General features: G+C 47.6%; 1 protein-coding gene across 4 annotated transcripts in view; it reads right to left on the bottom strand.

The window, feature by feature from the left end:
- The window catches only part of LOC100495290 (collagen alpha-1(I) chain), a 124,564-nt gene that overhangs the window by 26,410 nt on the left and 70,866 nt on the right, over positions 1–27,288 (bottom strand). For 2 of the 4 annotated variants that reach the window (XM_018090175.2, XM_031891045.1), the window contains exons 5-12: positions 24,585–24,743; positions 23,974–24,042; positions 3,354–3,896; positions 2,054–2,098; positions 1,833–1,952; positions 969–1,007; positions 499–552; positions 253–306 (exon numbers count right to left, since the gene is read on the bottom strand). In XM_018090175.2, coding sequence (XP_017945664.1) covers positions 253–306; positions 499–552; positions 969–1,007; positions 1,833–1,952; positions 2,054–2,098; positions 3,354–3,896; positions 23,974–24,042; positions 24,585–24,743 — 1,083 coding nt within the window. Of the gene's footprint in view, positions 1–252; positions 307–498; positions 553–968; positions 1,008–1,832; positions 1,953–2,053; positions 2,099–3,353; positions 3,897–7,511; positions 7,737–23,973; positions 24,043–24,584; positions 24,744–27,288 lie in introns of those variants that run through there. The other 2 variants (XM_018090177.2, XM_002943596.5) reach the window with 2 other exon arrangements.

Here is a 27,288-nt window from a genome sequence, read left to right as displayed (position 1 = left end):
GCTCGCTCAGGGAAACAGGCGGAACCATTAAGAAATGCCCAAGGGGATAAAGCGGCTTAAGGGGGATTATGGGAAACAATAGTGGGGTTGTACAGTTATACATTGCATATTTCTTTATGTTTCATGCTCAGTCCGTGGTTCTGCCTCTTAAAATGCCCCGATAGGGTTATGCTTTTCTTCATTTGGCAAAGTTTATGGGTTTAGTTCCCCTTTAAACAGTAGATATGATAAAAAAAAAAAACAAGTCCGTACCATGGAACCTTGCTGTCCTTTGATTCCAGGTCGCCCCGGGGGTCCCATTGAACCCTGTAGAGAAGAGAATAAGAATTCGGACAAATGTCGACACCCCGGTGGTGGTGGGACCCTTCGCCCCCCCCCCCCACGCAATGGTTTTTGACACCTCGGTGGTGGTGGGACCCCCCGCCCCCCCCACGCAATGGTTTTTGACACCCCGGTGGTGGTGGGACCCCCCGCCCCCCCCGCAATGGTTTTTCTTACTGGAGTTCCTGGCGTTCCGGGCATCCCAGGGAAGCCGGTCGACCCACGGATTCTCTAGAATGAAAGACATAAGGGCAGATAATGTTAGTAACAGCCAATCACAGAACAGAATTTGATCAGAACAGAATTCATGGGACCAACTGCAGTGAAATCAGTTCTAGTAGAACCCGTGGCCGTGGCAAATAAGGGCTCGTGTGTAGCAAAGCAAGCAACTCTGCTCTGATTGGTTACTTCTTGCAGCCCTGTGTGCTTTTTGATTGGCCCTGTGGATATTCTAACTCTCTGGGTTGGCTAAAAGGGTTTTTTTAATTTGCAATTGATCATTATTATTAATTACAAATACAGTATGTCAAATAATTCCCCCCCCCCCCCATCATTCATGAAAGCCCCATTATACTACAGAGGACAGAAGAGGTTCCATTATACCAAGTGGGCGGGCCAGAGGTGATAACGAAGGGGGGCACACTCACAGGCCAGCCTGCGTGCAGCAGCTGATAGAACGACGTTTGCTGAAAACGAGAGAAAGAACAATCGTCCAATTAGCAACGCGGAAAAGATATATCCTCATATTTGCCTAGGAAACGACTTTGGTATCCATGTTGCTCGCAATATAAGTAGAAAATGAGGCTACGAGATGGTAACAGGGAGAAAGCAGCTGTCATCAACTGATTTTCCTTCATTTTTTTTATTATTTGCAGTTTTTGTTGTTATTTCAGTTTTAGTTCAGCTGCTATTTGGTTGCTAGGGTCCAGGTTACCTTAGCAACCAGCGAGTGGGTTGGAATGAGAGACGGGTATATGAATAGGGGAGGGGCTGAATAGAAAGATAAGGAATAAAAAGTAACAATAACAATAAAACTGGAGCCTCACAGAGCAATAGGTTTTTGGTTGCCGGGGTCAGTTATCCTGTTGCTAGGGCTCCAGTTACCTTAGCAACCAGGGAGGGGTTTGAATGAGAGGCTGGTATATGAATAGGGGAGGGGCTGAATAGAAAGATAAGGAATAAAAAATAACAATAAAACTGGAGCCTCACAGAGCAATAGGTTTGGTCGCCGGGGTCAGTTATCCTGTTGCTAGGGCTCAAATTACCTTAGCAACCAGGGAGTGGTATGCATGAGAGACAGGAATATGAATAGGGGAGGGGCTGAATAGAAAGATAAGGAATAAAAAGTAACAATAACAATAAAACTGGAGCCTCACAGAGCAATAGGTTTTTTGGTTGCCAGGGTCAGTGACCCCCAAGTTAAATAATGGGCTATTCTAAAACATACTAAAAAGTTAACTCAAAGTTAACTACCCCTACTAGATGAGAATCGAGTGCGGTAACGGACTCACATAGAAAGCTGCCCAGTCTTCTTTAGAGTTGCTCCAGATCATTACGGTGGGTAGTCCAGGGGGCCCGTTGGGACCGGGGTTGCCAGTCACTCCTGTACGCCCCCTTATTCCCGGTTGGCCCTGTAAGAGGAAAGAGATCGAGCAACAGTGTGTGTCACTCCACTCTCCCATTCCAGCCAAAGCCAAAGTGGAGGATCGTGGGAGTTTAGAGATGACCCTACCTTGTCTCCTTTTGGTCCAGGAAATCCAGGACGACCAGGGCAGCCCTGAAATACAAAGCATTAGGTTTGCATTGGCCCCTTCTCCCAGCAAGGAACCCACATTATCCAACCGTAAATATATAGACTTGGTCAAGGGAGGAGACTGCTCTAGAAGAGGGAACCCCAACCAGTGACTCGGGGGCAACATGTTGCTCCCCAACCCCTTGGATGTTGCTCTCAGTTCCCCCAAACCAGGGAGTTATTTTTGAATTCCTGACTTGGGGGCAAGTTTTGTTTAAATAAAAACAAGATTTCCTACCAAATAAAGCCCCCTGTAAGCTGATAGGGTGCATAGAGGCTGCCTAATAGCCAATCACAGCCCTTATTTGGCTCCTCCATGACCTTTTATGGTGCTTGTGTTGCTCCCCAAGGTTGGGGACCCCTGCTCTAGAATGCCCCTCTATAAGGCAAAAATAAGTCCTCCCCAGGTTCCAAACCTGCCCATACTGAATCAGACATGCATTTCTCTTTGTCCCCTGTAGGTGGCAGAATACAGCCGTCTATCGTTAGACGTTACAATATCTGTCACATGTCTAAAGGTGGCCATACACGGGCCGATTCTAGCTGCCGATATGGGTCCCTTGGACAGATTTGGCAGATTATTGGCCTGTGTGTGGGCACTAACGATGGGCTTGCCTGAAATCGGCCAGATCTCGATTGGGCATGTTAGAAAATCTAGTCGGATCGGGGACTGCATCGGCTCGTTGATGCAGCCCCCGAACCGACTTTGCTTATACCCTTCGTTGGCCCTGGGGCAAAACGATTGAATTAGCCTACATGTTCCCCGATATCGCCCACCCGTAGGTGGGGATATCGGGTGAAGATCCCCTCGCTTGGCGACCTCGGATCTTCACATGTATGGGCACCATAAGGCTGAAGCTGGACATACAAAGGTCAAGTTGACATCTAAGCTTTTGTATAAGCCTAAAATGGCGGCCTGCCCCACTGATATCTGGCCAGGGATTTGCAAGAAGTTGATAGGCAACTTTACAAAGACCATCAAGTCCATCAAGATCAGATCAGCTTGATTTGGCCACCACCTGGCAAACATCCTTATGGATAATGACCCACCAAACCAGCAGATCCTTCCATATCTGTCCAGCTTGATGCTTGCTCTGACCATTTGTCTCTTTGGTTGGTTGAGCTGAGTCTTGTACTTGGGGGGTTCATGGGTAAAACACTATGGTGATTGGCGAAGAAGATCCCAAGACCTGAAAATTTGTTTTAGAAAGATGAAACAAGATTTTGGCTTCATACTCACAGGACTACCACGGGGTCCCGGAGGCCCACGGGCAACGGGTCTTTTGGGTTTCCCTGTCTGGATGCCGTTGCTCTCGCGGCTTGCGTTCCCAGCAGCCTTCTGCGGATCGGTGGCATGGGACGGAGTAGGTGCCATGTCTATACTTGTCTTGTTCTTTGTTTCTAAAGAGAGATCTGGAACGGCCGTGGAGTGGAAGGGGGCACTGGTGGAAGCAGGTGTAGACCATGGAATCGGTTTGGGGTCTTTGGCCAAGTCTAGGAGGTCACTACTGGATTTGTCAGTCGGAAGGCGCTCGGGGACCTTTTCTTGCTTCTCTATAGTGATGTTCTCTTCAGCGGGGTCCAGTTTTTTGTGTTGTCCCTCCTTCTTGGCCGCCTTGGCGCCGTCCTGCTCGCCCCCGACGAAGGAGGGAATGAAGCCTTCCTCTTCCAGAAGCAACAGATCCACTTCGTTGATGAGCCGCTGAGAGTCCAGACTGCCCCTATGTTGTGTCCCGACGCCCCGTCCTTGGGGGACCTTCCCACTCGTGTTTGTTGGGGAAATCTGTGGAACGCAAGGGGAAATCCCCAAATAATGAAATGGGAGACACAATAACCCAGCAATCTGGAAAATACACCCTGTGGCCCCAACGCTGCCCCCCCCCCAACATCAGCAGGAAGAACACAGGGCAATAATAATATATGGGTGTAAGATGAAAGCGGAAGGGCATCTGTATCCAATGCAAGTTTACTAATGTAATGAATCAATACCCGGCGTTACCCAAAGAGACAGGAGTAATCAGGAACTCATGTGAATAGGGTAACACTACTTACTTTAAAGGCACACTGTCCTAGCTAGAATCTCAGCCATAAAGCAGGGCAGGACTGCTGCTTACAATGGGGGGGGATCAGATAGGATCTGTGCCACTGTGACAGAATGCTCGGTTATACAGATAGCTAGAATCTCAGCCATAAAGCAGGGCAGGACTGCTGCTTACAATGGGGGGGATCAGATAGGATCTGTGCCACTGTGACAGAATGCTCTGTTATACAGATAGCTAGAATCTCAGCCATAAAGCAGGGCAGGACTGCTGCTTACAATGGGGGGGGATCAGATAGGATCTGTGCCACTGTGACAGAATGCTCTGTTATACAGATAGCTAGAATCTCAGCCATAAAGCAGGGCAGGACTGCTGCTTACAATGGGGGGATCAGATAGGATCTGTGCCACTGTGACAGAATGCTCTGTTATACAGATAGCTAGAATCTCAGCCATAAAGCAGGGCAGGACTGCTGCTTACAATGGGGGGATCAGATAGGATCTGTGCCACTGTGACAGAATGCTCTGTTATACAGATAGCTAGAATCTCAGCCATAAAGCAGGGCAGGACTGCTGCTTACAATGTTTGTTCTTTATTTTGCATGATTTTCTTGATTTCTAAACTTCCTTTTCTGACACTTTCCAGCTTTAAAATGGGGGTCACTGACCCCGGCAGCCAAACCCTATTGCTCTGTGAGGCTCCAGTTTTATTGTTATTGTTACTTTTTATTCCTTATCTTTCTATTCAGCCCCTCCCCTATTCATATACCAGCCTCTCATCCAAACCACTCTGTGGTTGCTAAGGTAATTTGAGCCCTAGCAACAGGATAACTGACCCCGGCAGCCAAACCCTATTGCTCTGTGAGGCTCCAGTTTTATTGTTATTGTTACTTTTTATTCCTTATCTTTCTATTCAGCCCCTCCCCTATTCATATTCCTGTCCCTCCTTCAAACCACTCCATGGTTGCTAAGGTAATTTGAACCCTAGCAACAGGATAACTGACCCCGAGAGCCAAACCCTATTGCTCTGTGAGGCTCCAGTTTTATTGTTATTGTTACTTTTTATTCCTTATCTTTCTATTCAGCCCCTCCCCTATTCATATTCCTGTCCCTCCTTCAAACCACTCCATGGTTGCTAAGGTAATTTGAGCCCTAGCAACAGGATAACTGACCCCGGCAGCCAAACCCTATTGCTCTGTGAGGCTCCAGTTTTATTGTTACCGTTACTTTTTATTCCTTATGCTTCTATTTAGGCCCCTCCCCTATTCATATCCCCAACTCTTGTTCAAACCACTGCTTGGTTGTTAGGATAAATTTCACCCTAGCAACCAGATAGCTGCTGGAGAGCGTCTCAACAACAAGCTAAATAATTCAAAAACGGCAAATAATAAAAAAATAAAGACCAATTGCAAACTATCTCAGAATAGTGCCATTTTCAGTCCCCTGGAGGGGATGGGGGGGGGGGGGTAAATGGGGGCAGATATTTTACATTCACCAATGTTGTTGCTGTCATTTGTGCAAATGTTTCTCATAAAGTGTCGGGGGGAGGGCGAGGGGTATAACTTTCCCTTTGATCTGGGGCCTCAGCACAAGTGGAAGGTCAATCTCTTTAACAGGAGGGCAGTAAAAGTGCATTGCTGTGGCCCCCACCAGGGTCGGCACTTAGGCTCATTTTGAAAGATCAAAAGGGCTGCATTAGAGCAGCACATTAGGAATCCCTGAGCGCTCCCAATCGCTGAGCTTTGTTGACTTTATCCCTGTCCCATTCCTGTTTCAGCTGAAGCTGCCGTGCAGCGGCAGACAGGTGGGTCGTGCAGAGAAAAGCCCTAAATGGGGCTCGGAGGAAATCGCACAGGACACCAAAGTGCCATTAACTCCCTTACAAGCCCCGCTCGCCGGCTTTCAAACCAGATGGTAAATATTTCATTTGCCCCTTGTGAAACCCTCACATCCATGCTAAGAAACTGCCTTTTTGCCTTAAAGGGGAACTACGACCTGCCCTTTGTTTTTTCCATAATGAAAGAGACCGCAGTTCCGAGCAACTTCCCAATATACCTTCGTTATATATTTCCGTTGGTTCTAACGTTAATTGCCAATGTTAATTGTACAATCTGTTCGGCCATGTCTGAGCTCTGCCCATGTGACTGGCTTGTGAAACATTGCAGCAAAGGCAGCTGCGAAACACTGCAACATTGTTTCTAAAGTCAGAGCCGGGAGTAGAGAAATGGAGAGGCGCGCGCAACGCTCGGCGGCAATTTCATTCGCAAATAACATTAAAACCAGCGGAAATGTGTCATCGATGTATATCGGGAAGTTGCTCAGAATGATGTTTTCTTTCAGTAGGGAGAAAACCATTTTTGGGCGGAGTTCCCCTTTAAATCCTTGGTTCTATTTGTTACATTGCTATGCTCAATACTGGCTACTTGCTGTACAGGTATGGGACCTGTTATCCAGAATGCTCAGGAACTGGGGTTTTCCGGATAAGGGGATCTTTCTGTAATTTGGATCTGCATAACTTAAATCATTTAACCATGAAATAAACCCAATAGGGCTGTTCTGCCCCCAATAAGGGGTAATTATATCTTAGTTGGGATCAAGTACAGGTACTGTTTTATTATTACAGAGAAAAGGGAATCATTTAACCATTAAATAAACCCAATAGGGCTGTTCTGCCCCAATAAGGGGTAATTATATCTTAGTTGGGATCAAGTACAGGTACTGTTTTATTATTACAGAGAAAAGGGAATCATTTAACCATTAAATAAACCCAATAGGGCTGTTCTGCCCCAATAAGGGGTAATTATATCTTAGTTGGGATCAAGTACAGGTACTGTTTTATTATTACAGAGAAAAGGGAATCATTTAACCATTAAATAAACCCAATAGGGCTGTTCTGCCCCAATAAGGGGTAATTATATCTTAGTTGGGATCAAGTACAGGTACTGTTTTATTATTACAGAGAAAAGGGAATCATTTAACCATTAAATAAACCCAATAGGACTGTTCTGCCCCCAATAAGGGGTAATTATATCTTAGTTGGGATCAAGTACAGGTACTGTTTTATTATTACAGAGAAAAGGGAATCATTTAACCATTAAATAAACCCAATAGGGCTGTTCTGCCCCAATAAGGGGTAATTATATCTTAGTTGGGATCAAGTACAGGTACTGTTTTATTATTACAGAGAAAAGGGAATCATTTAACCATTAAATAAACCCAATAGGGCTGTTCTGCCCCCAATAAGGAGTAATTATATCTTAGTTGGGATCAAGTACAGGTACTGTTTTATTATTACAGAGAAAAGGGAATCATTTAACCATTAAATAAACCCAATAGGGCTGTTCTGCAGCAGACACTTACCGGCTGGGGGTCCGCAGTGCTAGGGGTGAGGGCCAAGCAGAGTAGGAACAACAGCCTCCGGATACTAAGGGACATGTCAGGGCTCCCCATGGCTTATGACTGCAGAGGGGACTCCATCCGGAATCGACACTGGCCGTCCAGGACAAACCCATTCCAGCCCCCCTTCAGCTGTTCCTACCCATGGTGTCTCCTACCCACCTCTTCCAAGGTGTGACTGGTGTCTCCAAGCAAAGCTACAAGAAGAAGCCTGGGGTAGGTGGGATTATTTGGGTTTCCCCCCCTTCTGCCCCGTTTTTGTGAGGGGGGGGTTGTTTTTTTTGGAAATGGCATTGAACTTGTGTAATTACTGGTTTGGGTTACTGGTTCCCTGTGGCTGCTGGGAAGGCAGGCGACCAATTACACAGTTATGTGATGCACCACACTCTAGAAGTGAAAGGCAGTTAAAGAACAGATTTTGTTCCTTGCTCTAGGGGTTTTTCTGTAGCTCCGCCCCCCCCACCAATGGGCCAAAGGAACCGCAAGCGTTTAACTCAGGGCCCTCTGTCATTTCCCATCAGGTATGCAGGAGAACAACCTTTACCCTCTGCAAGGAACCTGATAGAAAGTCTAATGCAACCAGACAAGCGGCAGTCGAGCCTAACTGCCTACTGCGGCCGCCATAAGGCCAAACTAAGTACAGGGCTGCTGAAGCCCTACGACAGGGGCGGCCAGAGCTCCATAACCCAATGGAATCTTTGTCTGACACCCACTAAGGACACAGGTCAAGTGTATAAATTCATAACAGGGTGGGGGCATCTCCATTAAGTACCTAAAGCAGCAAAGAAGCACTGAGCACGTGCAGTGTCACTGACTAGAGGGAGAAGGAATTCTCAGCCTCCAACCGAACATGGGCAGTGCCAGTAGCATCAGCCAGATACAGACCTACAGGAAACCTGTGTAATAACAGGATCTGGTTATAATGTTACAACTTGCAACTAAAGATAATTACTCGCTCCGCCTGGGGGAGGAGTTGGAATTGGCCTAGAGGTTAAGTGCTGAGCCTTTTATGAGAGAGAAAGTGCGCCAATAATGGCTGCCCTGAGTCCTATTTGTTTTTTAAAACCCTGTATATATCAGTCTGTATCTCGCTCTGTATCTGACCCCCTGTATCTCGCTCTGTATCTGACTCCTTGTATCTCACTCTGTATCTGACTCCCTGTATCTCGCTCTGTATCTGACTCCCTGTATCTCACTCTGTATCTGACCCCCTGTATCTCACTCTGTATCTGACTCCCTGTATTTCACTCTGTATCTGACCCCCTGTATCTCGCTCTGTATCTGACTCCCTGTATCTCACTCTGTATCTGATGCCCTGTATCTCACTCTGTATCTGACTCCCTGTATCTCGCTCTGTATCTGACTCCCTGTATCTCGCTCTGTATCTGACTCCCTGTATCTCGCTCTGTATCTGACTCCCTGTATCTCGCTCTGTATCTGACTCCCTGTATCTCGCTCTGTATCTGACGGCCTGTATCTCACTCTGTATCTGACGGCCTGTATCTCACTCTGTATCTGATGCCCTGTATCTCACTCTGTATCTGACTCCCTGTATCTCGCTCTGTATCTGACTCCCTGTATCTCGCTCTGTATCTGACTCCCTGTATCTCGCTCTGTATCTGACGGCCTGTATCTCGCTCTGTATCTGACGGCCTGTATCTCACTCTGTATCTGACTCCCTGTATCTCACTCTGTATCTGACTCCCTGTATCTCGCTCTGTATCTGACTCCCTGTATCTCATTCTGTATCTGACACCCTGTATCTCACTCTGTATCTGACTCCCTGTATCTCACTCTGTATCTGACACCCTGTATCTCACTCTGTATCTGACACCCTGTATCTCACTCTGTATCTGACTCCCTGTATGTCGCTCTGTATCTGACTCCCTGTATCTCAATCTGTATCTGACGCCCTGTATATCGCTCTGTATGTGACTCCCTGTATCTGACTCCCTGTATCTCACTCTGTATCTGACACCCTGTATCTCACTCTGTATCTGACGCCCTGTATCTCGCTCTGTATCTGACTCCCTGTATCTCACTCTGTATCTGACGCCCTGTATATCGCTCTGTATGTGACTCCCTGTATCTCACTCTGTATCTGACACCCTGTATCTCACTCTGTATCTGACACCCTGTATCTCGCTCTGTATCTGACTCCCTGTATCTCGCTCTGTATCTGACGCCCTGTATCTCGCTCTGTATCTGACGCCCTGTATCTCGCTCTGTATCTGACGCCCTGTATCTCGCTCTGTATCTGACGCCCTGTATCTCGCTCTGTATCTGACACCCTATATCTCGCTCGGTATCTGACTCCCTGTATCTCGCTCTGTATCTGACGCCCTGTATCTGACGGCCTGTATCTCGCTCTGTATCTGACTCCCTGTATCTCGCTCTGTATCTGACAACCTGTATCTCACTCTGTATCTGACTCCCTGTATCTCGCTCTGTATCTGACGCCCTGTATCTCCCTCTGTATCTGACTCCCTGTATCTCACTCTGTATCTGACGCCCTGTATCTCGCTCTGTATCTGACTCCCTGTATCTCACTCTGTATCTGACTCCCTGTATCTCACTCTGTATCTGACACCCTGTATCTCGCTCTGTATCTGACCCCCTGTATCTCACTCTGTATCTGACTCCCTGTATCTCACTCTGTATCTGACTCCCTGTATCTCACTCTGTATCTGACTCCCTGTATCTCTCTCTGTATCTGACTCCCTGTATCTCACTCTGTATCTGACGCCCTGTATATCGCTCTGTATCTGACTCCCTGTATCTCACTCTGTATCTGACTCCCTGTATCTCGCTCTGTATCTGACGCCCTGTATCTCGCTCTGTATCTGACGCCCTGTATCTCGCTCTGTATCTGACTCCCTGTATCTCACTCTGTATCTGACTCCCTGTATCTCACTCTGTATCTGACTCCCTGTATCTCTCTCTGTATCTGACTCCCTGTATCTCACTCTGTATCTGACGCCCTGTATATCGCTCTGTATCTGACTCCCTGTATCTCACTCTGTATCTGACTCCCTGTATCTCGCTCTGTATCTGACGCCCTGTATCTCGCTCTGTATCTGACGCCCTGTATCTCGCTCTGTATCTGACTCCCTGTATCTCGCTCTGTATCTGACTCCCTGTATCTCGCTCTGTATCTGACGGCCTGTCTCTCGCTCTGTATCTGACACCCTGTATCTCGCTCTGTATCTGACTCCCTGTATATCGCTCTGTATCTGACGCCCTGTATCTCGCTCTGTATCTGACTCCCTGTATCTCGCTCTGTATCTGACGGCCTGTATCTCGCTCTGTATCTGACACCCTGTATCTCGCTCTGTATCTGACTCCCTGTATATCGCTCTGTATCTGACGCCCTGTATCTCGCTCTGTATCTGACTCCCTGTATCTCACTCTGTATCTGACGCCCTGTATCTCGCTCTGTATCTGACTCCCTGTATCTCGCTCTGTATCTGACGGCCTGTATCTCGCTCTGTATCTGACACCCTGTATCTCGCTCTGTATCTGACTCCCTGTATATCGCTCTGTATCTGACGCCCTGTATCTCACTCTGTATCTGACTTCCTGTATCTCACTCTGTATCTGACTCCCTGTATTTCACTCTGTATCTGACGCCCTGTATCTCGCTCTGTATCTGACCCCCTGTATCTCACTCTGTATCTGACGGCCTGTATCTCACTCTGTATCTGACTCCCTGTATCTTACTCTGTATCTGACTCCCTGTATCTCACTCTGTATCTGACTCCCTGTATCTCACTCTGTATCTGACGCCCTGTATATCGCTCTGTATCTGACTCCCTGTATCTCACTCTGTATCTGACTGCCTGTATCTTGCTCTGTATCTGACGGCCTGTATCTCGCTCTGTATCTGACACCCTGTATCTCGCTCTGTATCTGACTCCCTGTATCTCGCTCTGTATCTGACGCCCTGTATCTCACTCTGTATCTGACTCCCTGTATCTCACTCTGTATCTGACTCCCTGTATCTCACTCTGTATCTGACTCCCTGTATCTCGCTCTGTATCTGACGCCCTGTATCTCGCTCTGTATCTGACGCCCTGTATCTCGCTCTGTATCTGACGCCCTGTATCTCACTCTGTATCTGACTCCCTGTATCTCGCTCTGTATCTGACACCCTGTATTTCGCTCTGTATCTGACGGCCTGTATCTCGCTCTGTATCTGACGGCCTGTATCTCGCTCTGTATCTGACGGCCTGTATCTCGCTCTGTATCTGACGGCCTGTATCTCGCTCTGTATCTGACGGCCTGTATCTCGCTCTGTATCTGACTCCCTGTATCTCGCTCTGTATCTGATGGCCTGTATCTCGCTCTGTATCTGACTCCCTGTATCTCGCTCTGTATCTGACGCCCTGTATCTCGCTCTGTATCTGACTCCCTGTATCTCACTCTGTATCTGACTCCCTGTATCTCGCTCTGTATCTGACTCCCTGTATCTCGCTCTGTATCTGACGCCCTGTATCTCGCTCTGTATCTGACGGCCTGTATCTCGCTCTGTATCTGACTCCCTGTATCTCGCTCTGTATCTGACGGCCTGTATCTCGCTCTGTATCTGACACCCTGTATCTCACTCTGTATCTGACGCCCTGTATCTCGCTCTGTATCTGACGCCCTGTATCTCGCTCTGTATCTGACGCCCTGTATCTCGCTCTGTATCTCGCTCTGTATCTGACGCCCTGTATCACGCTCTGTATCTGACGCTCTGTATCTGACGGCCTGTATCTCACTCTGTATCTGACTCCCTGTATCTCGCTCTGTATCTCGCTCTGTATCTGACACCCTGTATCTCGCTCTGTATCTGACTCCCTGTATATCGCTCTGTATCTGACGCCCTGTATCTCACTCTGTATCTGACTTCCTGTATCTCACTCTGTATCTGACTCCCTGTATTTCACTCTGTATCTGACGCCCTGTATCTCGCTCTGTATCTGACCCCCTGTATCTCACTCTGTATCTGACGGCCTGTATCTCACTCTGTATCTGACTCCCTGTATCTTACTCTGTATCTGACTCCCTGTATCTCACTCTGTATCTGACTCCCTGTATCTCACTCTGTATCTGACGCCCTGTATATCGCTCTGTATCTGACTCCCTGTATCTCACTCTGTATCTGACTGCCTGTATCTTGCTCTGTATCTGACGGCCTGTATCTCGCTCTGTATCTGACACCCTGTATCTCGCTCTGTATCTGACTCCCTGTATCTCGCTCTGTATCTGACGCCCTGTATCTCACTCTGTATCTGACTCCCTGTATCTCACTCTGTATCTGACTCCCTGTATCTCACTCTGTATCTGACTCCCTGTATCTCGCTCTGTATCTGATGCCCTGTATCTCGCTCTGTATCTGACGCCCTGTATCTCGCTCTGTATCTGACGCCCTGTATCTCACTCTGTATCTGACTCCCTGTATCTCGCTCTGTATCTGACACCCTGTATTTCGCTCTGTATCTGACGGCCTGTATCTCGCTCTGTATCTGACGGCCTGTATCTCGCTCTGTATCTGACGGCCTGTATCTCGCTCTGTATCTGACGGCCTGTATCTCGCTCTGTATCTGACGGCCTGTATCTCGCTCTGTATCTGACTCCCTGTATCTCGCTCTGTATCTGATGGCCTGTATCTCGCTCTGTATCTGACTCCCTGTATCTCGCTCTGTATCTGACGCCCTGTATCTCGCTCTGTATCTGACTCCCTGTATCTCACTCTGTATCTGACTCCCTGTATCTCGCTCTGTATCTGACTCCCTGTATCTCGCTCTGTATCTGACGCCCTGTATCTCGCTCTGTATCTGACGGCCTGTATCTCGCTCTGTATCTGACTCCCTGTATCTCGCTCTGTATCTGACGGCCTGTATCTCGCTCTGTATCTGACACCCTGTATCTCACTCTGTATCTGACGCCCTGTATCTCGCTCTGTATCTGACGCCCTGTATCTCGCTCTGTATCTGACGCCCTGTATCTCGCTCTGTATCTCGCTCTGTATCTGACGCCCTGTATCACGCTCTGTATCTGACGCTCTGTATCTGACGGCCTGTATCTCACTCTGTATCTGACTCCCTGTATCTCGCTCTGTATCTCGCTCTGTATCTGACACCCTGTATCTCGCTCTGTATCTGACGCCCTGTATCTGACGGCCTGTATTTCACTCTGTATCTGACTCCCTGTATCTCGCTCTGTATCTGACTCCTTGTATCTCGCTTTGTATCTGACGCCCTGTATCTCGCTCTCTATCTGACGCCCTGTATCTCGCTCTGTATCTGATGCCCTGTATCACTCTCTGTATCTGACCCCCTCTAAAATGCCCTGTATCTTACTCCCTGTATCACATTCTGTATCTGGTGCCCTGTATTTCGCTCTGTATCTGACGCCCTGTATCTCCCTCTGTATCTGACCCCCTGTATCACATTCTGTATCTGACCTCCTGTATCTCGCTCTGTATCTGACCCCCTGTATCACACTCTGTATCTGACCCCCTGTATCTTGCTCTGTATCTGACACCCTTTATCTGACTCTGTATCTGACGCCCTGTATCACATTCTTATCTGATCCCCTGTATCTCGCTATGTATACGACCCCCTGTATCACACGCCCTGTATTACATTCTGTATCTGACCCCCTGTATCTCACTCTGTATCTGACTCCCTGTATCTCGCTCTGTATCTGATGCTCTGTATCTCGCTCTGTATCTGACGCCAGGTATCTCGCTCTGTATCTCACTCTGTATCTGATGCTCTGTATCTCGCTCTCTATCTGACGCTCTGTATCTGAGGCCCTGTATCTCGCTCTGTATCTGAGGCCCTGTATCTCGCTCTGTATCTGACGCCCTGTATCTCGCTCTGTATCTGACGCCCGGTATCTCGCTCTGTATCTGATGCTCTGTATCTTGCTCTGTGTCTGACGCCCTGTATATCGCTCTGTATATGACACTCTGTATCTCGCTCTGTATCTGACGCCCTGTATCTCCCTCTGTATCTGACGCCCTGTATCTTGTTCTGTATCTGACGCCCTGTATCTCCCTCTGTATCTGACGCCCTGTATCTTGTTCTGTACCTCATGCTCTGTTTCTCACTCTGTATCTTATGGTCTGTATTTCACACCCTATATTTCACCCAGTATCTGATGCGCTGTATCTCACTCCATATCTCTGTCTTTGTATGTTGCACTCTGTATCACACACGCTGTATTTTGGGACCCTGTATCTCACTCTATATTCATGCCCTGTAACTCCCTCAGTATCTCATGCCCCGTATCTCACCCTGTGTATATTCTCTATCCCACGCCCCGTGTCTTGCCATGTATCTCACCCTGTGTATCTCATATTCTCTATCCCACACCCCGTATCTTGCCACGTATCTCACTCTGTGTATCTCATATTCTCTATCCCACGCCCCGTATCTTGCCATGTATCTCACCCTGTGTATCTCTATCCCACCCCCCGTATCTTGCCATTTATCTCACACTGTGTATCTCATATTCTCTATCCCACGCCCCGTATCTTGCCATGTATCTCACCCTGTGTATCTCTATCCCACCCCCCGTATCTTGCCATTTATCTCACACTGTGTATCTCATATTCTCTATCCCACGCCCCGTATCTTGCCTTGTATCTCACCATGTATTTCATATTCTCTATCCCATGCCCCATATCTTGCCATGTATGTCACCCTGTGTATTTCATATTCTCTATCCCACGCCCCATATCTTGACATGTATCTCACCCTGTGTATTTCATATTCTCAAGCCCACGCCCCATATCTTGCCACGTATCTCACCCTGTGTATATCATATTCTCTATCCCACGCCCCGTGTCTTGCCATGTATCTCTCCCTGTGTATCTTATATTCTCTATCCCACGCCCCGTATCTTGCCATGTATCTCACCCTGTATATCTCATATTCTCTATCCCACACCCCGTATCTTGCCGTGTATCTCACCCTGTGTATCTCATATTCTCTATCCCACACCCCGTATCTTGCCATGTATCTCACCCTGTGTATCTCATATTCTCTATCCCACGCCCCGTATCTTGCCATGTATCTCACCCTGTGTATCTCATATTCTCTATCCCACGCCCCGTATATTGCCCCATATCTCACCCTGTGTATCTCCAATTCTCTATCCCACACCCCGTATCTTGCCGTGTATCTCACCCTGTGTATCTCCAATTCTCTATCCCACGCCCCGTATATTGCCATGTATCTCACGCTGTGTATCTCATATTCTCTATCCCACGCCCCGTATGTTGCCATGTATCTCACGCTGTGTATCTCATATTCTCTATCTCATGCCCCGTATCTTGCCGTGTATCTCCAATTCTCTATCCCACACCCCGTATCTTGCCATGTATCTCACCCTGTGTATCTCATATTCTCTATCCCACACCCTGTATCTTGCCATGTATCTCACCCTGTGTATCTCATATTCTCTATCCCACACCCCGTATCTTGCCATGTATCTCACCCTGTGTATCTCATATTCTCTATCCCACACCCCGTATCTTGCCATGTATCTCCCCCTGTGTATCTCATATTCTCTATCCCACGCCCCGTATCTTGCCATGTATCTCACCCTGTGTATCTCATAATCTCTATCCCACACCCCGTATCTTGCCATGTATCTCACCCTGTGTATCTCATATTCTCTATCTCACGCCCCGTATCTTGCCGTGTATCTCCAATTCTCTATCCCACACCCGTATCTTGCCGTGCATCTCACCCTGTGTATCTCATATTCTCTATCCCACACCCCGTATCTTGCCATGTATCTCACCCTGTGTATCTCATATTCTCTATCCCACGCCCCGTATCTTGCCATGTATCTCACCCTGTGTATCTCATATTCTCTATCTCACGCCCCGTATCTTGCCGTGTATCTCCAATTCTCTATCCCACGCCCCGTATCTTGCCGTGTATCTCACCCTGTGTATCTCATATTCTCTATCCCACGCCCCGTATCTTGCCGTGTATCTCACCCTGTGTATCTCCAATTCTCTATCCCACGCCCCGTATCTTGCCGTGTATCTCACCCTGTGTATCTCATATTCTCTATCCCACACCCCGTATCTTGCCATGTATCTCACCCTGTGTATCTCATATTCTCTATCTCACGCCCCGTATCTTGCCGTGTATCTCCAATTCTCTATCCCACGCCCCGTATCTTGCCGTGTATCTCACCCTGTGTATCTCATATTCTCTATCCCACGCCCCGTATCTTGCCGTGTATCTCACCCCGTGTATCTCATATTCTCTATCCCATGCCCCGTATCTTGCCGTGTATCTCACCCTGTGTATCTCATATCCTCTATCCCATGCCCCGTATCTTGCCTTGTATCTCACTCTGTGTATCTCACGCTGGGGTTTGCTGCATCACTGGAATTGGGAAAAGAAGAGGGTGACGAATATTTTCCATAGTCTGGCGGAATTACGGCACTTATCAAGTTCCACTTCAATCTGGCAATAATTCAGTTAGAGACATTTTTATTGGCCAGTTAAAGGGAAAGTTAATCTGGCAGAAATTAGAGGCAGCCCAGTTAATTCAGTTACTCTTTTAAGTTTTGTGATTCTACCGCACTGGAAAATACCCCATTCCTGCAAATAACTTCTCTATCTCATCTATCTGGCTCTTCTTCTATCTGTCTATCTATCCCCTGCCCATCTGGATAACTCAGTTTAAAAGGTTTTCAAAATGTATCTAAGGATGATATGAGGCAGTTCTGGGGATTGAATACCCCACTGCAGGAAATTCCCATAATATGTAGCTATTATCCATGGAAGCCAAGGATTTCTGGTATAAGCATGGCGGAGATGAAGCCATTGAGCCTGGGAGTGATTCACTGTTCCAACTCCCCGTACCCTGAGCTGGTGAGTCAGAGCAAAGCTACGCGCACATCTGCCCGCTCTGTGCTGTGTGGGGACCGAGGATTTCTGTCTCCCAGTAACAGGAACCACAGTGTTTAGATCAAAGGAAAAGATAGTGCCCCGCATGTAACTGCCCCATCACTAACAACAACTTCTATTATAAGGAGTCAAAACTTACAGGCGGACAAGTGGTGCATAGTAACTGCCCAAGGGAAAGTCCACTCAGAGGAATACATATTCTCAGAATGATCCCCCCAATGTGGTTTGGGAAAGGGGTAAAAACCGAAACAGCCATCCATTTAGGATGGTGAAACTTTGGTAGCATTTGCTGTAGTCAACATTGTTCTGCAGAAGATTTGGTGGGTCACTCAAAGACTCATGGGTCTATATGGACATGGGGCTGATAGAGATGTGAGAACCTGGCTATCACCAACAAACTGGGCTGTTCTTAAGTGGGGAACAAACATAGGGGCAATTGAGATAGGTTTGTAGAGAAGCAGATGCAGTCAAGAAGTATGGAAAGAGAAAGAGGAAAGAGTAATGTAGGGCAAGATGCCTACAAGCAGTCAAGATGAAAGCAGAAGGATGAGATGGAGAAGGTAAGATTAGGTGGTAGAAGTAGAGCATAATCAAGATGGTAGGAAAGGATGGAGTATAAGATGGCAGATGAAGAGCAAGATGGTAAGAGGAAAGCAAAAGGCAGCAGACTAGGGCAAGATGGCAGTAGATGTTGACTGAATGTTAAGATGAAGACAGTAGGGCAAACTGGAGACAAGGCAAAATGGTAGAAGTACCGAAAAGTGGAGACAGAAGGTTAAAAAGGTAATACAAACTCATGATGGAGACAGTAGGAAAATATGATGAGAGGAGCTAATGATGGAGACAGTAGAACAAGATGGCAGAAGTAGGACAAGATAGAGACAATAGGACATGGTGGAAAAAATAGATGGAGACAGGACGGCAAGATGGTAGCAGCAGAAGATGGAGACAGTAGTATAGCTTGGTGGGCACAGACAATGCCAACAGTAAGGCTAGCTGGTGAATTCCTAAGAGTCCAACAAGAGATTAAGGCCAACAGGTCGGAGGCCACACCATTTGTTTTGCCCTAGGTAATCCCCTGCCTCCAACCTTATAAAGTTTAGAATAGCCAACTGGGCACCTACTCCAGCAGAGCAGAGACCTCTTGAAGATGTTCTGAAAATAATCCATAGAGTCTTCATATAAACATCATTGCACCAACCACAACATGCTATCCATTTGGGATGGGTTCTCCAAAGCTTAAACTTGGGTATTTAGTCATGAAGCTACCGTGCAGAAGTACCCCGCCTTTATTGTTCCGTGTCTCGGGATAAAACCGCGGACCCTGATGGTCGTCCATTCTCCAAAGGAGCCATCAAAGGCCTCTGTGGAGCCGTCACGCTCTTTCAAAGTGGAATTATACAATTAACATTTCACTTTGGGACCCACGGGCCGTAAATATTCACCCTTGGAAGTTTAATAGGAAACATCTGGTTCCAAGGAATCGAGAGGATAAAGAAGAAGGTCTGAAACCCATAAAAAAGCCCCTATTTGTATCCATGTCACATGGTGGTGGTTCCACAGGGCTGATGGGGCAGAGACTGAGGGACTATGTGCCCTCAGGGAACGACGTGGTACAAAGCCCGTTTCTAAGTCCCTTAACCATAGACGGCACCTCCATGGAGCTCTGTACTTGGGTATTTAGGGGAGACTGGATTTACTTAGGCCGTTCCTGCCTGGCCATGGGAAAGAGAGCAGCCCAGGAGCAGGATGTGCAGAGAATCAGAGCTCTGTACCTGGGTAAGTACTGGGGGGAGATTGGATTCACTTACCCAGGGGGAGGTTCCTGTCTGACCATGGGAAAGAGAGCAGCCCAGGAGCAGGATGTGCAGAGAATCAGAGCTCTGTACCTGGGTAAGTACTGGGGGGAGATTGGATTCACTTACCCAGGGGGAGGTTCCTGCCTGACCATGGGAAAGAGAGCAGCCCAGGAGCAGGAAGTACAGAGAATCAGAGCTCTGTACCTGGGTAAGTACTGGGGGGAGATTGGATTCACTTACCCGGGGGGGGGGGTTCCTGTCTGACCATGGGAAAGAGAGCAGCCCAGGAGCAGGAAATACAGAGAATCAGAGCACTGTACCTGGGTAAGTACTGGGGGGAGATTGGATTCACTTACCCAGGGGGAGGTTCCTGCCTGACCATGGGAAAGAGAGCAGCCCAGGAGCAGGAAGTACAGAGAATCAGAGCTCTGTACCTGGGTAAGTACTGGGGGGGAGATTGGATTCACTTACCCGGGGGGGGGGTTCCTGCCTGACCATGGGAAAGAGAGCAGCCCAGGAGCAGGAAGTACAGAGAATCAGAGCTCTGTACTGGGGGAGATTGGATTCACTTACCCAGGGGGGGGGGTTCATGCCTGACCATGGGAAAGAGAGCAGCCCAGGAGCAGGAAGTACAGAGAATCAGAGCTCTGTACCTGGGTAAGTACTGGGGGGAGATTGGATTCACTTACCCGGGAGGGGGTTCCTGCCTGACCATGGGAAAGAGAGCAGCCCAGGAGCAGGAAGTACAGAGAATCAGAGCTCTGTACCTGGGTAAGTACTGGGGGGAGATTGGATTCACTTACCCAGGGGGGGGGTTCCTGCCTGACCATGGGAAAGAGAGCAGCCCAGGAGCAGGAAGTACAGAGAATCAGAGCTCTGTACTGGGGGGAGATTGGATTCACTTACCCAGGGGGGGGGGTTCATGCCTGACCATGGGAAAGAGAGCAGCCCAGGAGCAGGAAGTACAGAGAATCAGAGCTCTGTACCTGGGTAAGTACTGGGGGGAGATTGGATTCACTTACCCAGGGGGGGGGGGGTTCCTGCCTGACCATGGGAAAGAGAGCAGCCCAGGAGCAGGAAGTACAGAGAATCAGAGCTCTGTACCTGGGTAAGTACTGGGGGAGACTGGATTCACTTACCCAGGGGGAGGTTCCTGCCTGACCATGGGAAAGAGAGCAGCCCAGGAGCAGGAAGTACAGAGAATCAGAGCTCTGTACCTGGGTAAGTACTGGGGGAGATTGGATTCACTTACCCAGGGGGAGGTTCCTGCCTGACCATGGGAAAGAGAGCAGCCCAGGAGCAGGAAGTACAGAGAATCAGAGCTCTGTACCTGGGTAAGTACTGGGGGGAGATTGGATTCACTTACCCAGGGGGGGTTCCTGTCTGACCATGGGAAAGAGAGCAGCCCAGGAGCAGGAAGTACAGAGAATCAGAGCTCTGTACCTGGGTAAGTACTGGGGGGAGATTGGATTCACTTACCCAGGGGGAGGTCTGACCATGTGGGGGGGGCACCATGTGGGGATCATTCACACAGGATCTGTTGGGTGTAAGTTCTGTTTAATGGTGTCTCTGTGTAAATTCCCCAAACTTATCTATTCAGGAAATGCTTCCCCCTCTCATACTCAGCTTCCTGGAGAAAATGAGGAGTTTCGAACCTTTTTCATGTTTTAAATTGCCAGAGATTGAGATCAACTAAGAACATTCCGACATTCACTCTTTCATTTTTATCTCTGAGGAAAAAACCCTTATTGTGAGTGATAATAATAATAAAACAATGGCTCAGGCACAGCCGCCGACGCACGCACATACGGGCGCCCCCCGTGACTTCAAAGTGCACAGAGGCAACAATTATGGAGTTTCTTAATCTTATAATTACCATTCATTTATAAAGCACTGATATTTCCCAGAGTTCTGCACACAATGGGGTGGGGGGGGGGGGGGGGAGTAAGGGAAACACTGCGGCACCCCCTACCCATATGTATAAATACAAATATACAGAGAGGGAATGTTCTGGGCACACAATAAGCTGTACCCCCATACTGTACTGTCTAAGGGAAACACTATGGCACCCCCTACCCATATGTATAAATACAAATATACAGAGAGGGAATGTTCTGGGCACACAATAAGCTGTACCCCCATAGTGTACTGTCTAAGGGAAACACTATGGCACCCCCTACCCATATGTATAAATACAAATATACAGAGAGGGAATGTTCTGGGCACACAGTAAGCTGTACCCCCATACTGTACTGTCTAAGGGAAACACTATGGCACCCCCTACCCATATGTATAAATACAAATATACAGAGAGGGAATGTTCTGGGCACACAGTAAGCTGTACCCCCATACTGTACTGTCTAAGGGAAACACTATGGCACCCCCTACCCATATGTATAAATACAAATATAGAGAGAGGGAATGTTCTGGGCACACAATAAGCTGTACCCCCATACTGTACTGTCTAAGGGAAACACTATGGCACCTCCTACCCATATGTATAAATATAAATATACAGAGAGGGAATGTTCTGGGCACACAATAAGCTGTACCCCCATACTGTACTGTCTAAGGGAAACACTATGGCACCCCCTACCCATATGTATAAATACAAATATACAGAGAAGGAATGTTCTGGGCACACAATAAGCTGTACCCCCATACTGTACTGTCTAAGGGAAACACTATGGCACCCCCTACCCATATGTATAAATACAAATATACAGAGAAGGAATGTTCTGGGCACACAATAAGCTGTACCCCCATACTGTACTGTCTAAGGGAAACACTATGGCACCCCCTACCCATATGTATAAATACAAATATACAGAGAAGGAATGTTCTGGGCGCACAATAAGTTATATATACTTTCTGGATCAGTATTGCAGCTGTTGGAAGACTTAGCATATATTTCCTTGTTCTGGTGCTCAGGGCGTCACAGTGGCACATGATGGATCAGTGCAGAGGTTAAAACGGTACTTAACCCCTTAGATAAGAGAGTGTATAATTAAAGTATTATGTCTCTGCCATGTCCTGCCTGGGGCTGTCTCTGCACTTACGAAGCTTCAGATAAACATCGCTGGTCATTTTAGTACATGGTTATTGTGATTATAGCCCCGCATTAGCAGGGAAGTCAAGACCACCTCCAGATGAAAGTTGTACCTGGGTGGGGAAGGGAGTCAAGACCTAAATAGTCGAGGTCAAGTGCAAGACCAGGAGGGGCTCGGAGTATGACTTCTACAAGGCCACTAGGTGCACAGTGGAAGAGTTCATGTTTTTGGGACCATGATGTGCCATATTATTCTTAGGACAGTGATCCCCAACCCCAACATGTTCCTCACGAACCCCTTGGACCCAGTGACCATAAAGGAGGTGTATATTTTTAAATTCCTGGTTTGGGGGCAAGTTTTGGTTGCATAAAAACCATGCGTATTGCCAACCTGAGCCTTCTGGTCAACATAGGGGGTGGGGAGGAGAGTCAAGACCAAAATAGTCGGGGTCAAGTGCAAGACCAGGAGGGGCTCGGAGTATGACTTCTACAAGGCCACTAGGTGCACAGTGGAAGAGTTCCTGCTTTTGTGCCATATTATTCTTAGGGCAGTGATCCCCAACCAGTGGCTCGGGGGCAACATGTTGCTCACCAACCCCTTGGAAGTTGCTCCCAGTGACCACAAAGGAGGTGTATATTTTCGAATTCCTGGTTTGGGGGCAAGTTTTGGTTGCATAAAAACCACGTGTATTGCTAACCAGAGCCTTCTGTAGACTGCCGGTCAACATAGGGGGTGGGGAAGAGAGTCAAGACCTAAATAGTCGGGGTCAAGTGTAAGACCAGAAGGGGCTCGGAGTATGACTTCTACAACGCCACTAGGTGCACAGTGGAAGAGTTGATGTTTTTGGGACCATGATGTGCCATATTATTATTAGGACAGTGATCCCCAACCCCAACATGTTGCTCACCAACCCCTTGGACCCAGTGACCATAAAGGATGTGTATATTTTGGAATTCCTGGTTTGAGGGCAAGTTTTGGTTGCATAAAAACCATGTGTATTGCTAACCAGAGCCTTCTGTAGACTGCCGATCAACATAGGGGGTGGGGAAGAGAGTCAAGACCAAAATAGTCGGGGTCAAGTGCAAGATCAGGAGGGGCTCGGAGTATGACTTCTACAAGGCCACTAGGTGCACAGTGGAAGAGTTCATGTTTTTTGGACCATGATGTGCCATATTATTCTTAGGACAGTGATCCCCAACCAGTGGTTCGGGGGCAACATAGGGGGTGGGGAAGAGAGTCAAGACCTAAATAGTCGGGGTCAAGTGCAAGACCAGGAGGGGCTCGGAGTATGACTTCTACAAGGCCACTAGGTGCACAGTGGAAGAGTTCATGTTTTTTGGACCATGATATGCCATATTATTCTTAGGACAGTGATCCCCAACCATTGGTTCGGGGGCAACATGTTGCTCACCAACCCCTTGGACCCAGTGACCATAAAGGAGGAGTATATTTTTGAATTCCTGGTTTGGGGGCAAGTTTTGGTTGCATAAAAACCAACCAAAGTCTTCTGTAGACTGCCGGTCAACATAGGGGCTACCAAATAGCCAACTTCTCCTACCACTGGTCATGGGCATCACGTTGGCCCATTATTATGGCTCTGTGGCACAGGTTCATGCTGGAATGGCATTGTGGTAATGAAACAGTAACGTACCTCAAGTATGGTTGATTGACGGGTGTAGTTTTTGCCATGGTCTGTAGTCCAGTCTCCGCCCACATCCAACTGCAGGGCAAAGTGCCAGTTATTATGTTGGCTACACCACAATTTTGTTATTATTAAATAAGATTGAGAGAGAGAACAGGTGTGCGAGAGTGTAATGGAAATCAGCAGGTGAGGAATGTTGTGCAGTCAGTGGAAATCGGGGGGTCACTAGTGGGGAACCATTCCAACCTAAACTGGAAAAAAACCCAACATTCCGACAGAGACGCGCTTCAGTAAATCCCCGCGGTTGCACTGTCGGGCACCAAGCCAAGAAGGCATGTCATGAGCGCTCTCTTGGGGCTCGATGCAGTCACGCTGAACAGCTTCCCACTGCAGGCAACCCGATATCATGGGGGCGCTCGGTGAGCGGGCAAGTCAACATCATTCTTCATTGTGTCCCCCCAGTACTCATGATGGGGAGGTGATGATTAAGGGGAATGGATTATCTTTAAAACAGACAGCAGCAGAGTAGAACCTACAGAGATGGATTGTTTCATGCACCCGTATGACATAATGCAAAGGGAAACAATATGGCAGCTCCCACCCGTATGCAGAGTCCGTACCTTAGTTACTCTGGCCTCCCGCCTCCTGAGGTCGCCCTGGGACAAGTTGAAGAAATGTTCCTCAGAGAAAGTGCTCAGACAAGTTTGGTTGTAGCTTCGGCAGTAGAGTTTGGCCGCCCCCGGCTCTCCCATTACAAAGACGAGTTGCTGTAACGATCCCTACAGGGGCAATAAAGATTATCATTAGATGTTTCCCCCAGAACTGTTAAGATCTAATGGTATAACCCATTAATCAACCATGGTGGTCTGGTCTTTAACTACATTTCATGTTGACTCCTCTCAAGTCCAAGGCCATCTCCACCTAACATCTATGCATAAATCAGCCCTAGATCTGGGTTTAGCATTCTCATTGGGTGATGGTTTCATCAGCCCCATAATGTGATGCTCTCCCAATGGACATGCATAAGCCCCTGTTATGATCTGACCAAGATTGGACTGCCCAATGTCCCAGAGGTTCTCAAGAACATCCCTGTGGCCTCCACCAGACATAAAGCAATTATTTATTTATTTTTTGGGATAGCAATGGTTTCTTCCATGGTTTCCATCTATTAACATCGTTATTCATCAGTCCCTTGGCCAATAATCAGATCACAATGGAGGAATATGCAGACCTGTTGGGAGAGTACCACATCAACCCACCACCTCAGTGCTTGACTGTACTGTCTAAGGGAAACACTATGGCACCTCCCTCCCATATGTATAAATACAAATATACAGAGAAGGAATGTTCTGAGCACACAATAAGCTGTACCCCCATACTGTACTGTCTATGGGAAACACTATGGCACCTCCCTCCCATATGTATAAATACAAATATACAGAGAGGGAATGTTCTGGGCACACAATAAGCTGTACCCCCATACTGTACTGTCTAAGGGAAACACTATGGCACCCCCTACCCATATGTATAAATACAAATATACAGAGAAGGAATGTTCTGGGCACACAATAAGCTGTACCCCCATACTGTACTGTCTAAGGGAAACACTATGGCACCCCCTACCCATATGTATAAATACAAATAAACAGAGAGGGAATGTTCTGGGCACACAATAAGCTGTACCCCCATACTGTACTGTCTAAGGGAAACACTATGGCACCTCCTACCCATATGTATAAATACAAATATACAGAGAAGGAATGTTCTGGGCACACAATAAGCTGTACCCCCATACTGTACTGTCTAAGGGAAACACTATGGCACCCCCTACCCATATGTATAAATACAAATATACAGAGAGGGAATGTTCTGGGCACACAATAAGCTGTACCCCCATACTGTACTGTCTAAGGGAAACACTATGGCACCCCCTACCCATATGTATAAATACAAATATACAGAGAGGGAATGTTCTGGGCACACAATAAGCTGTACCCCCATACTGTACTGTCTAAGGGAAACACTATGGCACCTCCTACCCATATGTATAAATACAAATATACAGAGAAGGAATGTTCTGGGCACACAATAAGCGGTACCCCCATACTGTACTGTCTAAGGGAAACACTATGGCACCTCCTACCCATAGGTATAAATACAAATATACAGAGAAGGAATGTTCTGGGCACACAATAAGCTCTACCCCCATACTGTACTGTCTAAGGGAAACACTATGGCACCCCCTACCCATATGTATAAATACAAATATACAGAGAGGGAATGTTCTGGGCACACAATAAGCCCTCATACAGTACTATTTAAGGGTACACTCACACTAACAGATCCTATAATACAGTCTCGTGCCACGTTGAAAGACACGCTTGCATGGCACAGGACTCTGAGAAATGTAAATAATCCCGCTGTAATGGGGGTGTAATTATGTGTAAATGAGTAGATTATACCTGTAATTGCTGCTGGCTAAGCATGACCTGCCCCGGCCTGACCAGACAAGTCACAATTGACAGAGAACATAAATTACAGCGGAAGAGCCAAGGAGCCCTGTCATCGCCTGCTACGGGCCCTTCATTCAAACAGACTCGCAGCAGCCACACACCCAGCTCATCAGAGAGGATCGTGTTCCAATCTGCCACCCCCCATCTGCCCCCTGAATCTGGGTTACTGGAAGGAGAAACCAAGCTCTATGGAATTAGCAGACACAGGACCATCAACCTACGGTCCTAATAAAAGTCAATACCCCAATTGCCCATTTGTCCAAGCCAGAGGTTCCCCAACTGGGAGGTAGGGTGGTGGCCAGGGAAGTCTTTGCCAGTGAGGAGGACATTTTAGGAGAACACCTCTTAGATACACCTGAAAGCCCAGTTTGAAGGTCATTTAGGGTGAGGACCTTGTCCTAGAACGTCTTGGAACTTTGGCTGAATGGTTGTCACTTCAATGTCCTACTGTTACCTTGTTATTAGCTAAGACTAAAAGTTGAAACTCTCCCCCCCCAAAAAAAGTCCTACAACCACTGGTCTCAGCAGTAGCCAATACTGAGTCCCAGAAACCCAACCACTCCCCTGTTACAATACAATGTCATAGATCAGTGGTTCTCAACCTTCCGTGACCCCTTAATACAGTTCCTCATGTAGTAGTGATCCCCAACCAAAAAATTATGCCTAAGACCGTCAGAAAAATGTCTTAGGCGACCCCTGTGAAAGGATCGTTCGACCCCCAGGTTGAGAACCTTCTGTCATAGATGGTCCAGAGAACATTGGATACACTGATAGCTTTGTAAGCCAACACTCTAGAGGTTATGGGTAACCA

This window comes from Xenopus tropicalis, chromosome 8 (genome assembly GCF_000004195.4).
Source record: "Xenopus tropicalis strain Nigerian chromosome 8, UCB_Xtro_10.0, whole genome shotgun sequence".
In the NCBI taxonomy this organism is placed as follows: domain Eukaryota; kingdom Metazoa; phylum Chordata; class Amphibia; order Anura; family Pipidae; genus Xenopus; species Xenopus tropicalis.
The sequence above is the reverse complement of the archived record's forward strand: the minus strand, read 5'-3'. Positions and strand labels throughout refer to the sequence as shown.